The sequence below is a fragment of the Xyrauchen texanus genome, chromosome 37, assembly GCF_025860055.1.
Source record: "Xyrauchen texanus isolate HMW12.3.18 chromosome 37, RBS_HiC_50CHRs, whole genome shotgun sequence".
NCBI classification, from domain to species: Eukaryota; Metazoa; Chordata; class Actinopteri; order Cypriniformes; family Catostomidae; genus Xyrauchen; species Xyrauchen texanus.
This window is the reverse complement of record NC_068312.1, coordinates 5,092,506-5,106,725: the sequence shown is the minus strand read 5'-3', so window position 1 is coordinate 5,106,725 and position 14,220 is coordinate 5,092,506. Positions and strand designations below refer to the sequence as shown.

The 14,220-nt window shown below is 38.5% G+C and overlaps 1 protein-coding gene across 2 annotated transcripts in view; it reads left to right on the top strand.

Moving 5' to 3' along the window:
* Nucleotides 1–12,402, top strand: part of si:dkey-75a21.2 (uncharacterized protein LOC794385 homolog) — a 40,333-nt gene extending 27,931 nt beyond the window's left edge. Inside the window, exons 7-9 of one of the 2 annotated variants that reach the window (XM_052109325.1) lie at nucleotides 732–794; nucleotides 9,311–9,346; nucleotides 11,111–12,402. In XM_052109325.1, the coding sequence (XP_051965285.1) occupies nucleotides 732–794; nucleotides 9,311–9,346; nucleotides 11,111–11,523 (512 nt within the window). In that variant the 3' untranslated portion in view covers nucleotides 11,524–12,402. Of the gene's footprint in view, nucleotides 1–731; nucleotides 801–9,310; nucleotides 9,347–11,110 lie in introns of both variants that reach the window. The other variant, XM_052109324.1, reaches the window with a different exon arrangement.
* Nucleotides 12,403–14,220: the final 1,818 nt, after the last annotated feature.

Sequence of the window (14,220 nt, the reverse complement as noted above, 5' to 3'; positions counted from 1 at the left end):
ATGTAATTACAAAATGGCAACACTGAGATTCTACTGAGCTGTTAACATTTTGGGAACTTGGAAATTATTAGTTTCTGTGGCAACACTCATAAACACTAAAATATGTATCAATTCTTTTTTTAATCCACCTTGATATGCTGTTGCAAAATGTTTAAGAACGAAGACAGAGAGGGTAGCTTGGGTAGCTCAGCGAGTAAAGATGCTGACTACCACCCCTGGAGTCATGAGTTTGGTTGCCTAGGAGTGCTCCTAGGCAACCAAATTGGCCTTGTTGCTAGGGGTAGAGTCACATGGGGTAACCTTCTCGTGGTCACTATAATGTGGTTCACTCTCGGTGAGTTGTGCATGGATGCCGCGGAGAATAGTGTGAAGCTTTCACACGCGCTATGTCTCCAAGAAAGAGCTCAAAGTAACTGGTCATAATAATATGGGATATAAAAGAGATGTGTGTTTGCTTCCTTTAACTGTTGAGACTGGTGCCATCTTCTTTGTGCATTACGTTGCAACTGTGAAGTCAGAGCTTTCGTAGAATTCAGAGTTATATAGTTAAAACTTTTTAAGAACACAAACTCTTTTTACTAGTTGGGATCTCGTAATTACAGTAATTCCAACATGACGTAAACACACTAGTACACCGGAATCACAATCAGAAAATTTGCGGTGTAATGATTGGAATATAATAAATATGAATAGTTTGACAACATAATGCTTTTTTTTTGTAAAATGAACAGTTGGACAGACCGTGAGCATTGAAGAAGGAGTGACTCTTACTACAGTACCATTGATCACCACAGGTAAAGGTATCATAAAAGTTGTCTTTTGAGCTATATTACAAGTCATCTGAAGCCATATAATTGCTTAATGTGAGGAACAGTCCAATATATTTACATCGTAATTCACTGGTAATCTTGCATGTCCAGTGAATGGACTTTAGAACAGGCGTGTCACTAGACCCCTTTTACTGGGGCACGTGCCCCAGTATAAATCTGCTGTGCCCCAGTAATTGCTCAAGACTCCATAGACTTTGTCAGTGCATTCATTTAGATTGATAATCCCGGAAAAAAGAAATCTATCTAATCTATCTAAATGCAACGCAGTTACCCACCCAATCAACGCTTGTAAAAGAAACGCAGTTTAACCGAAAACACAAATCTGATGCATGCTCGCAGAAATCCATGTCCGTGCGGCACGCGCCTGTGCACTTGCTATAACCAAAGCCACTGCAGCGTACACAGCCACACACACAAATCCAGGGTCCGGCTGCACCAGCTATACGTATGTTACAACTTAGCCTAGTTGTGGCGTAAATGGGCACTTAGTCACAATTTACGCACTACAAAATATTTGAGTGTTGCACCATTAAACGTAACCCTACATATGAACTAAATATTTATGGAAGCCTTTGACCAGGAGTAATTTTGGAATAAAAAAGCAGACTCATTTAATGACATCAATGTGCTAATTTTTTGCGTGATAGTCATTAATCATTTCGACATATATTATGATGTTGGCATTTACATTTACAAGTGAGAAAAATAAAACTTTCTTTTAAGCGGCTTTTTGTGTATAACACTTCTGTGTGTAAATTTGAAGGCTTTTTATTGGATCAATGCAGGTAAATGTCATATTATGCAACTACGCATTACTTTATGGAGAGTTTACGACCTACTAGTTAAGTAGTAGGTCGTAAAAAGTTTCAGACATCAGATGAAGTCTTGCTTTAAGAACAGGTGGTGCAACCAAATTAAGCACTGACTTAGTTACAAACTAACTAGTAAGCCCTTAATGTGAACTTTACCTCCTAACTTACGTGAGAACACCCTACCCAGGTGTCGGCACACAAGTCAGAATTGAGGTAGGCTATGAAAACATGATGAAACTAAAGTAAGTTTCTAAATAATACCGATGGTCTTATTTTGACATACATTATTGGCTCCTGTATACAGATGGACATCAGAAAAATATTTGGATGAAGCAGGGATAGGAAAGAGAAAGGAGAGATGAGTTTGTGTGAGGTAAACAAACTACATGATAAACAAACTACATCCTCAGCTGTCAGAGTCAGGTTTCAGACATCAGATGAAGAAGCATCAAATCTCAGGAAAACCTCTGTCAAGTCTATGGAATTGCAGAGAAAATAAAAAAAAAATTGTGTTCTGTACTACTGTCTTTGATTATGATAACATTGAATCAATCTTTCAGATATTAAATAAATTTTATTCACTAGCGCTAGTTTAGGACACAACATAAACAGTTGGTAGTAACTATGACTGCTGTGTGCTAATTACCTAGTGAATAAAAAGGACTAGTTTGGCTTGTTTTGAGTTGTTGTTGCAAGTAAACTTAATGAGTTTCAAACGTCAGTTTAAACTTACACCAATTATGTTAGCTAGCTAGTTATTAATTTATAGAAACGACACTTCTGCATTTATAAAGTTAGAGATAGCTCAGCTAGTTTCACAAGCTAGCAACCAAACTCAGCCAGTTTAGCTACCAACTCTGCCTAGCGACCAACTCTGTGCTCATTCTTTTTGTCTAAAGCCTGACGTTGGATAATGCAATTCCATAGACTTACTTGACAGAGGTTTTCCTGTTGTTTAATGTGTAATATTGAAGAATGCAAATGTGCAAGAATGTTTTCTCCGGATTTGTTATTTGCATATACAGTGTATGCATTTTGTGCCATAAAACATGTTGAGAATGTTCATGTACAGTATGTTGAAGATAGTTAAATAAATATTTTCATAAAGATTAATATCTCTACATATATTTTTTATAAGGTTTTGTATAGTGCATTGTGTTGCACACTTCTTGCACGCAGCAGGCTTTCAAGAAAGAAAAAAAAAGCAATATGAGTAATGGGGGGCCTGTGCCCCAGTAGACCTATATGTCTAGTAACGCCCCTTCTTTTGAACTTTAAGAACCATAGTGACTGTTGTTAAATTCAATATTAATGAGCTATTCGTAGCAGTTCACAGCTCACAGGCAGGCATGATTAACAGCAAATAAGAAAATTAGCTTTGGAAAATAAAACAAAATTACTGGCCAGTAACAATTGTAAAAAAAATGCATGTAGGTATTATGTCTTTTATGTGACATAGGCGATAAGCAAAAATACAAGATAAAAACTACAATTCCGTTGCGATAGGAACAAAAACATAAAATCTTAATTCACCCACCAAAAGCAAGCATGACAGGAAGTTTATTTTAGACCTTAGCTGTATAAAAATATACAAAAATAGACATCAATATAAATTGAAGGCATACATGATGTATAAATGCTGTTCAATATAAATAATATTTTTTTGTTTCTTTTGTATTATGGCATTTGTTGTGGCAAAAAATTATTAACCAACCATTATCACTGCTTAAGAGACACTCTGAATCAAACAGTCTTTTAAAAGACTGTTATTCTTGCAAGAAGGACTCAGTCATTACACTGGAGTTAATCTGTGCCATGAGTGAGATGCTGAAGGGGAGGGCTGACTTGTATTTTATACCTCTTTTATCCAAGGTCTCTAACAGAAGCAGAAGCCGGGCTAAATGAGTAAACACTGTTACTGCACTTCTGACATAAAATCAGACCCTCAGTCACCTCAGTATAAACAAGAAATAGTGTACAGATTAAGTAGGAAAAACACATCAATTTCACATTTTGGTTATGTCTCATCTCTTGGTTATGTCAGCGGACTATAAAAATACAAAGAATAAAAGTAGAATAAAATCCCTAATTTCAAACCCTCTCCTTGTACGTCATCTCATAACACGGATGACAGCTGCTTATAACCCTCTTTACATATCAAAACATTCTCAGAAAGGGAAGACATACCTCATTTTAACACATTTCACAGTAGCTCTCGCTACTTGTATCATCATATTTGTGTTCATCATCCTCTGGATAGACTGTCATTTTTACCATTTGAACAGACGTCCCTGTTTTAACCAGTCTCTTTACTGAGCTGGAAACACACGTTATGATGCATGGTAAATATAACAATATCAACAGTCCTATCACCGCAATTGGTAACACAGTTTGAATCAGCCAATACCCCCATCCTCCCCAGAGATTCATAAACCAAGTAACCCATGTACTCTCAACATGTTCTGGCTCCTGTACAGCTTTTCTCATGTGTTCAATTACAGTTGTCGTTGTAATCTGGAATATTGAAACAACAAGACATTCCCAACATTTTGCAAACTCCCCCTTTCTCTGCTGTTAACATATCAAGAACCAACCTGTTTTGAATGACCGCATCTCTTAACTGTTTCATTTCATCATTTATCATTGTCAAAGCATTTTCTGTGTTATTAGCTATTGCTAATACTGTCCATGCTAGCCCATTTATCTTATTAATTGTTACCTTTGTACCCATCCCTAAGAACAATGACCACCCCACTTGCATGGATCTCTGCAGACATAGAAAGGTGCATACTCTTCGCTGTGTCCCTCACAGTTCGGACAGTTCTTTTGAAACGGGTTGCAGTTCAAAGTCACATATGTTCCTTCCTGAATCGTGATGATTTCTCCTTCCAGGCCACGCGTTGGCTCCATGAACATAAATGCGCTTCTCTTGACACGTCGGATGGTATTGTTTGGCGCAGTTGTCTCAGTCCAGTTGGTGTGGTTTTCTGTTGATAACACTCTCAGGCCCTCGGTAAGGTGCAGTATTATCATACAAATTGTCACTGCAAGCAAAGTCATTATGCACATACTCTTACCCAGACCACACATTCCCGGCACTCTGAATGGGTACCACGGTCTCGGACGCTCCATTTCTTCCGTTTGCTAGATCAATACTGCAGCTGTGTGACCAGAATGCGTGAAGGAGTTCAGTCTTTGAAGCACTCAGAGTCTTATCTGTTTTGCTGATTAACGGTGCCGAGCCGGATGCTGTTTCCACAACTGGGGCTGCCTGCCTCTTCCAGTCTCCTCCCTTCTTCTTGTATCTGGCTCCTCTTAAACACACACAGCTAGAATGCAGGGGTCTGTTGTTAATATTCCTTGAATTATTTTCAGTTCGTACCTTTTCATGATGATTACTGCTTGTGACCACACGATGGGGTTCACTCTGCACACAGGCCGTGTTATTCTCTGTGATTGGCCTTGCTCTTCCACTGATAGTGGTGCTTGGTGTTCAAACTTGACCTCGGCGTTTATTGACATTCACTCGGAACAATCTCTTCCAGTTGCCGATTCTCCAGCGATGTGGGCAGAACTCTCCTGCAATGGTTGGCATGAACCCACGTAGCTCTCTCTGCGACCTTCACTGCCGTGTGTGTCGTCAGTAGCACTTGGAATGGTCCCAGCCACCTTTTCGCCTTCCAGCTCTTTCTCCTCAGGTCACGAATCACAACGAAATTGCCAGGCCTGATCTTATGCAGGAAGGTTTCAGCAACCTTCCCCTGAGCAGCTTTCACCTGAACACAAACATTGGACAACAGAGAAGACATTTCTCTGCAATAATTCAACATGTCATTCTTCCACAGATCTGTTGATGGTAGCCTCTGTCTACCCCCCACTATTCCCATGAATGGGGGTCTACCAAAAAGTATTTCAAATGGACTTAAATTTGTTTTGACTCTTTTTCTTATTCTGGTGTACAGCAACACAATTGGGAGTGCTTTAACCCATGTGAGCCCAGTTTCCTCACAGCACTTAGCCAATTTGTTCTTGATTGTTTGATTCTCCCTCTCAATAGCGCCTCCACTGGCGGTGTGGTAACTGCAGTGTGTTCTCATGTCAATTCCCAAAAACTGACCCACCTGCTTTATTGCTTCATTGACAAGTGTGTCCCATTGTCCGAGCTGATTTTCCTTGGAATTCCCCATCTCGGAACAATCTCGGTTAAAAGAGCTTTCGCTACTGCTGCCGAGTCTTGTTTTGAGGTTTGGAAGGCCTCAACCCATTTGGACCACATGTAAACCATCACCAGACAGTATTTCTGTTTCCCACAAGTGATTAACTTGATGAAATCCATCATCAGATACTCAAAAGGCACCCCTGATGGTGGTTGAGATACTATAGGTGTTTTTATCCCTCTTGCCACGTTATGTGTGTAACAAATGACACATCTTTTGCAAAACATTTCAGCAAATATCGTGAAACCCTTTGTAAACCATAATTCTTTCATTTGCGCAACCATCCCCGCTTTTGATACATGGTCTAACCCGTGTATCAACTTTCCATAATGAGGAAAGAAGTGTTTGGGTAAACAAGGCATGCCATCACAGCTCATCCACACATTCTCCTTAAAGCTACAGCCAGCCGCCTTCCACCGGTTTTTCTCCTCGCCTGTGGAAAAAGTTTGCATACTCTGTAATCAAGAAGAAATTTTGAGGTTATTGTCAGATATCAAAGCACACATAGTCTCTTTTTCTCCATCGCTGCTCGTGCGTTTCCTGTTGAGACTGAACTGTTATCGTTAGTGTGCGATGCGCATTTGCAAATTGCGACCTTGTCTGGTAAAAGAATGGCCTCCAAAAGCTCAGACACAAGAGATGCATTTAACATTGGACGACCATCTGACTTCAAAAATTTTCTGTGCTTCCATAAAGCACCAAAATCGTGTGTTACCCCAAAGGCATAACGCTAATCTGTGTAAATTGTCTGCCATAAGTTTACATGCTTCTGTTAAAGCAACCAGTTCAGCTGCCTGAGTTGAATAATTTGATGGCAGTTTGCCAGATGTCACATCCTCAAATTCAGTGGTTATCGCTTAACCAACCTTATTCTTTCCTGTTTGAAGATCTTTGGAAGCCGACCCATCCACAAAGAGGATATTGTCACAATTGTCTAATGGCATGTCTAATAGATCTGGACGCGGTGTGCACACCTGTTCAAGCGCTGACAGACAACAGTGATGTCCCTCGCCATCCTCCTCTGTGGGGAGAAGTGTGGCAGGATTCAAAGTTGTGCATCTTTTAACAGTTATGTTTGGCATGTCCAATAAAACTGTGTGGTACCTCAGCCATCGGGCTGTAGATCAATGTGACGTTCTCTGTTCTTGCAAAATCATGGAGACTGCGTGTGGAACCATCAAAGTTAAATTAGAATACCCCACAAATTCCCTGAATGCCAGTACTGCCAGTTCAGCAGCCGCCACAGCCCTCAAACAGTGTGGTAGACCTGCTGCTACTGCATCAAGTTTGGTTGAAAAATATGACACATTTCGCAGTCTGTCTCCATGAGTCTGCAAAAGAACAGAAGTCATAAACCCATTTTTCTCATCAACCATCTGAACAAACGGTTTGTTTACATCTGGCAGGCCCAAAATGGGAGCCAGAGCCATTTGTACTTTAAAAATTTTCTGTGCTTCCATAAAGCACCAAAATCGTCATGTTAGCAAATGCCTCCTCGGCTTCGCTTGTCCAAACAAGCTTGTCATATGACCTCAGCCCTTTCCCTGTCATCAGGGCTCGTAAAGGCTGTTCAAAAATGGCATAATTAGGAATAAATGTACGTCAATAAGCACAAATTCCTAAAATGACAATAATTGGTTTTGGCACATCTTTTATGGCCTGTACACGTTTGTCACAGATGGATTTACTGTTTGGTCTGATAACATGTCCCAAAAAACTTTATTTCCTGTTTCAAAAACTTCAAAAGGGACACAGAGTCAGCCACACACGTCGCTTCATCACATGTACAGATCAACAAATCATCCACATACTGTACTTCAATCTCAAAATCACATTTTGATATAAATGCTCCTACACTTCTGCTGTGTTTCACTCCTGCACTTATTTCAGCCCAATTTGTTGCTTTCATGCATTCTCTCACAAAGGGGCCCAAATCTGCCCACAGCTGCTCTTTGGCTTTGGCCAAAGATAAGTGTGGCACAGCTTCTCCTGCTATCAAATAGAACTGCATTTGTTTTTCTGTCAGGCAAGCTGAGAGCGCACACACATTTTCTGTCCAGAAAATCTTATCAAATTTCACAGTCTCATTTTCTACCCTGTTAAACCACCCCTCCTCATATTGTGGTTCCCGTTCAATTACGACATGTGACGTGCAATGCAATTGGTCAGGCGTCATATTTTGTGTGTTAAATGACATTGTTCGATCTTTTGCCAATTTCAAGATCATTTTTGCCCAATCATAATTTTTCACACGCCATTCATATGCCCACTGCAGTTCAAATTTAGAACAACATATTTGTGGTTCTTCCTCAATGCTAATTCCCAAGGAATTGCCCACTTCTGCTGTCATTTCGATGTACTGACATTAGACTGTAGTCGCACAACTGCCAGCTGAAGATCTTTCTCCCCCTTCGCCTTGACTTTGTCTTTCTTTGTTAGCAGCTGTTTCTCTGCGTGTACAGCGTGTGCCAGGGTGGAGGTCAGCCGCTCTTCCACTCAGTGTAACTCTTCTGGGTGGAGAGCAGTTGAGTTCGGGGTTCAGTTTAAGGGCTTTCAGCTCTGCCACGGGATAGTGAGGATTGGCGGCGCCGGCACAATCGCCGTTGCATGTGGGGAAACACAAACATACTTTTCATTAGTCGGTTCTGGTGGTGCTGACACACAAACAGATCTTTCACACATTTTATTTTAGTTTTTTCCTACACTTTTCAATCCTACATGCTAATTCTTTCTGCATTTGCTTTTGTTCTCTTCTATCTGCTTCCTTAAGCAAACAGCCCACTGTCTGTTCAAATTCTTTACACACATGTTGAACGCAGCCACAACAACCTCTTTGCGCCCTGCTGCCCTGTTCCACTGATTCTCGCACCACTCTCAGTCTAGTCGTGCTCAGTGTTCCCTCCCCTGGGTAAATCATGGTATATGATCAGTTTCTCTATGTCCTGCATACATTTTATCCTATAGTTTTTTCTCATTTGACAGAAAACCGGTGTATCAGATTTGGCAAGCTTGCTTTGAGATTTCCCCATACTGGCTGTTTCTGTTCCTCTGTGGATTTACTGTTCGACGCACGTCTAATAATCTGTCAGACGTCTCCATCAGATCTGATTTCTTAACCCAAGATCAGCTAAGGGTGCACTCCCTAGTGCTTTGTTAATTACGGTTTGCTCAAAATCTTTCTCTGGAGTACGTTCCAGCGCTCAGTATTTCAGCTAACCTAATTAAACAATTTTTGACAACAACATTCCTCAGACACAGGGGCATTCCCTTGCAATGATTATCACTGATCAATGAGTATCAAAATTTCTACAACACATTTTTTACAATATTCATTATAGGGAAAATTACTTATGTCTCTCTGTGTCTTGTTTATGAAACCAGATGTTTTGTAGTGTGATTATTGCATAGCATATTATGTACAAATCTGCTTCATATTTCTTTGTCTGTTTAGATGTGGATTTCACAGAAGATGATGAACCAGGGCCAAGTAAGATCTTTTTCTTTAGTCCAGGGTTTCCTTACCTGTGGTTTGCAATGGAACTGCAGTGGGTTTGTAAGATTGTGATACAAATCTAAAAGAAAAGGAAAAAACAATGCCAAATTGTAAATTGAATAACTACATATATATATATATATATATATATATATATATATATATATATATATATATATATATATATATATATTACACAGTATACACCGATCAGCCACAACATTAAAACCACCTGCCTAATATTTGGTTGCTCCCCCTTGTGCCACCAAAACTGCGGCAACCCACATCTCAGAATAGCATTCTGAGAAGATGTTTTTCTCACCAAAATTGTAGCCTGGCCATTCTCTGTTGACCTCTATCATCAACAAGGGATTTCCGTCCACAGAACCGCCACTCACTGGATGTTTTTGTTTTTGGCACCATTCAGAGTAAATTCTAGAGACTGTTGTGTGTAAAAATCTCAGGAGATCAGCATTTACAGAAAGACTCAAACCAACCCGTCTGGCACCAACAATCATCCGTGCGATTATCTAATCAGCCAATCGTGTGGCAGCATTGTAGTGTATAAAATCAAGCAGATGCAGGTTAGGAGCTTCCATAAATGTTCACATCAGCAGTCAGAATGGGGAAAATGTGATCTCAGTGATTTGGACTGTGGCATGATTGTTGTTGCCAGATGGCTCTAAATAATAATGAAAAGATTGAAAGGAAGAAAGCTTGCACACATAATTCAAGGAAACATTCCTAGAAAAATGTTTACATAAATTATATTTCATTATCCATTTCATTTCCTTGATCCATTTCCTTGGATTAATAGTGCAATCTTATATATTCTTAATCAATCCTACTTTTTCAAAACAAATGAATATAATAATAGAACACCTTTAATTATCTTAAAACAGGGGAATATATGTATAAGAGTTGGTAGGGAAAAAAAATTATCAATGTTTTTGCCTTCAACAGAGAAACATTGTGATCTCTTGCAAAACAATTTGCATTCTCTCGAGAAACCTCGCAAAATGTGTTTTCACAAGAGACTTCTGCTGGCACTTATGTTAATTTCAGCACATTTATTGTCAACTTCGTGCAATTAAAGAGTGTACAGACAAGTGTAATTGGTATGCACAAAGCGTAATCTCTAATTTATGAACGTAAAAATTAGGACCACATAGTACATCAGAATTTTTTTTTGTCATTTTTATGTGAATTTCTTTTTGGAAAACCCTGTAGCTTGGCTACCATGATTGTTCATCCTTTGTAGTGCCCTGTGGAGGCATCATTTACACCATTTGGTATGCAGTGTCAGTGACTCGATGACTCATAACAGATTCACTTTTCACCACCTGGCACCCATACAGAAATCTGATATATGACAAATATTTAAGCATAAATGCACATATTAATATTCCGAATGTATATGGGAAAATATGTCACATATATGAAATGAGAATGCAAAACTTTTTGCGAGAAAACACAAAATCATCTTATTATTTTTTGTTTTTCCTCCCTACTAAGTTTTCACACCACCATGTCCTCTTAAGGGCTCAGTATTTTAATTGTTTTAATTATTAATATAACAATGAACTTGATGTGAAGTTCAATATATTTACTGAGAAATTAGCATGCTTAAAATCTCGGGATATTTCAGGTAAATAATTTGGGTTATGGTGTTTGGCTAATAAAAAGTGTTGATTTCCTTTGACACTAACTCTGATAATAGTAAGCACAGACAATATCACTGTATTTGTGTGTGTGTAGGTGCTACTGAAGAAGTTGTTGGCTCTTTGGACGGACAGCTTGAAGAGATTTTTGGAATGCTGAAAAATAATCTAAATGAGGATGCAAGTTTCACACCTCCTATAAGAGCTTTTGTGTCCAATTTCTTTCAAATAAAGACTGACAGTGCTCTGCAGTCAGCACTCTATTCTTTTGGTAAGAGCACTCAAACAACAGCCCATCTGATGGGTGCACCACCTGTTGCAGGTCCACGTAGAAAGGGGTATTTGGGTGTACGACGAATTGGCAGGCCACCAAAGATTTTGAGACGAGAACACCCATATTGCAACAGCAGAACCAAAAACACTTCCCAAACTCTCACATTAATTTTGCAGGACAGCAACACCCTTGAAAAGACCCAACTCCAACACACCACCACCCAGAACAACATTTAAAGTCAACATGAAATCACAATTTACACTATTTTTCATTATATTTTCATGTTCCTGGTTGTTATTGTGCACAATTCCTCAGTGCAAATAGAAAAAATATTTTTTTCATAATCTTTCATCAAAATGCAATTACTTTCACAGCATCTGAAAGTACTTTCCTTTTCAGGTAACATCACCATAATATAAACCGATTGGCAAGTAGCGGTTTAGTCATTTTTATAGAGTACTGTTGTAGTTAATGCAGCCTTTCTGAAATCTTTTCAGTAGTCAACAGTAATTTAATGCTTGTTTAATTGAGGTTTCTGGAATAATGTCAAATAAGAGATAGATTTGAAATTACAGATTTGAAAAAGTGTTACCATTAGGATACGTGGAGATGCTCTGGTGTGTGAACTTGACTTTCAACCTTCATGTCTACATCCAAAAGCAACCTCAAAAGTGTGTGCCAGCTGTGTTTTAGGCCCCCACAATCCACTGCAAACAATTGGAGATTTCAATCTCCAATTGTTTTCGTGTTTAATATTCTAGTTCTCACAGAAATACATCACATAATGGTAGTAAAATGGGTTGCAAATGCTGTTTTATGTTGACTTTTAATACTATTAATGCCCAAATTGAGCATTTGTAAATAAGATGAATACAATGCATTTTAATATTATTGTATCCTGTTATTTTAGAAAACTTACACAAAGGTAAAATGTGTTACTTTGATTCCCAATAATTTGATTATTTCCCAAACCCATGCAAATTGACTGGATGTTACTGTTTTTATCTTACACATTATCTAAGCTTTGTTTTTGTCCAATACCATTAAGGCTCCATGTGCAGGACATTTTAATGTGATTTAATTCTGGCAAAATGCGACTAAAATAAAACAATTTCATCCCTATTACTTGTTTTTGTTGTCAAAGCGCCATGCCATCATAGATCTGTATGACGTTTTTTCTTCAGCAGGACACAAATGAAGATGTTTAGAAGAATATCTCAGCTCTGTTGTTCCATACAATGCAAGTGAATGGCGACCAGAATGTCCAAAAATGACATAAAGGAGGCATAAAAGTAATTCATATGACTCCAGTGGTTAAATCCATATCTTCTGAACTGAAACAAGATAATAGGTGTGGGTGAGAACAGATCAATATTTAAGTTTTTTTTTTTTTTTTACATCTTAATCTCCACCGTTGACCAGCCTTTACCGATTTAGCCCTATAAAATGTACAGAATGCATTTAAATCCACGATTTATACAAGACCTAGTCTTGCTAGGTTATTCTGAAATTGCTTGAAACTGTGTTAACTTGTATAACTGATAAATTAATGATTATAGCCTGATATACCTCTTTAAAATGTGTGTAATGTTTCATCCATTTTGTATAACCAACTAATTAACCAGTATTATTTTGTAACCAGGGATTTCATATCTGGTATGCAAGCATTTGTTTGGTTACAGAGAAAGCTGAAGACAACGAATATCATGTCTCTTGTACCATTTGTTAGATTTAAAGTTAATGATTAAATATGCACTATATTTGAGCGGGAAAATAGTGAGAATCTCTAACAAAGACTTATAAATCAGCTATCAGAAAGGACAGCCCAGTCGATCATGTGATTTTGAAAAGTCACTTTTGATTGGTGCAGGACACCTTTGGGGATGTGGCCAATTTCAGTTAAAATATTTCCAAACAGGAAGAACACGCTCTCTGTCCTGCTCCGCCGACTGCTCATTCTTCGCGCTGATTCTTCCCCATGTGAGGAGTGAGAAGGGCTCGCTTCACAGGTAACCTCACTAATTCATACAGACAATAAATTTCGATCATACAGAGATCAAAACATCGACGGAACGAACTTTCGACCAAGAACCAAGCAACACAAGGAAACGCCGCAAAGACACGCAACTTCATCTCCAACATTGTGCTCAAAGTGCTGGTGTATTAATTAAATACTTTGGGTAATCCGATAGCAGATCGAGTAGACTCAAAGAAGGATAAATGGTTCTTAAGGTATTGTCAACAGACTCTATCACCAACCTGTTTTATGTATATATGTGTTAGATTAGATTTATGTTTAGAATAGTAATAGTCTGTTCAAAGACAACGTGACTGGTATATTTTGATAAATAATCTCATCCCTGTTTCTAAAAGATTTAGTTTCAAAGCTGTACCTAAATACGTGTGATGTTATTTTAAATAAGCCAGGAGAATAATATCACTCCAATAAGTGAATTAATCATAATTCACTTATTAATCATAATTCATTTATTAAAGCTAATGCCTTACAGTATAAATTGTGAGCTGATTTGTTTTCAATGGTGGAGAATCTATTAAGACAAATAATCTAGTTATTTGTAATTTATAATGGTTTAGGGCGAGGTCTTGCTGATCCAGGACAAGGGAAGTGTTTTAAATTATGTAATGTAGTATGGATGTATTGTCTGTCTCTTTCCCCAGTGCGGCAAATGTATTGGGAAAGGGAGTAGGGGAGAGGGGGGGTTGCGTCCTATAGGTGTGCAGTGATTATTGTGTTGTGGTGAATTGGGTAAATCGTGAATAAATTGAGTGGGACTAGAGTTCACTGGTGTGCTTTTATAACGTGTGCTGTGCATCGCAGACTTTCTGCCGCTACATCCCAGTATTTGTATTGCAGCCTGGACTTATTAATCTCATGATGTTTAATAAAGTAAACTGTCTTGTGAAATAGTGGT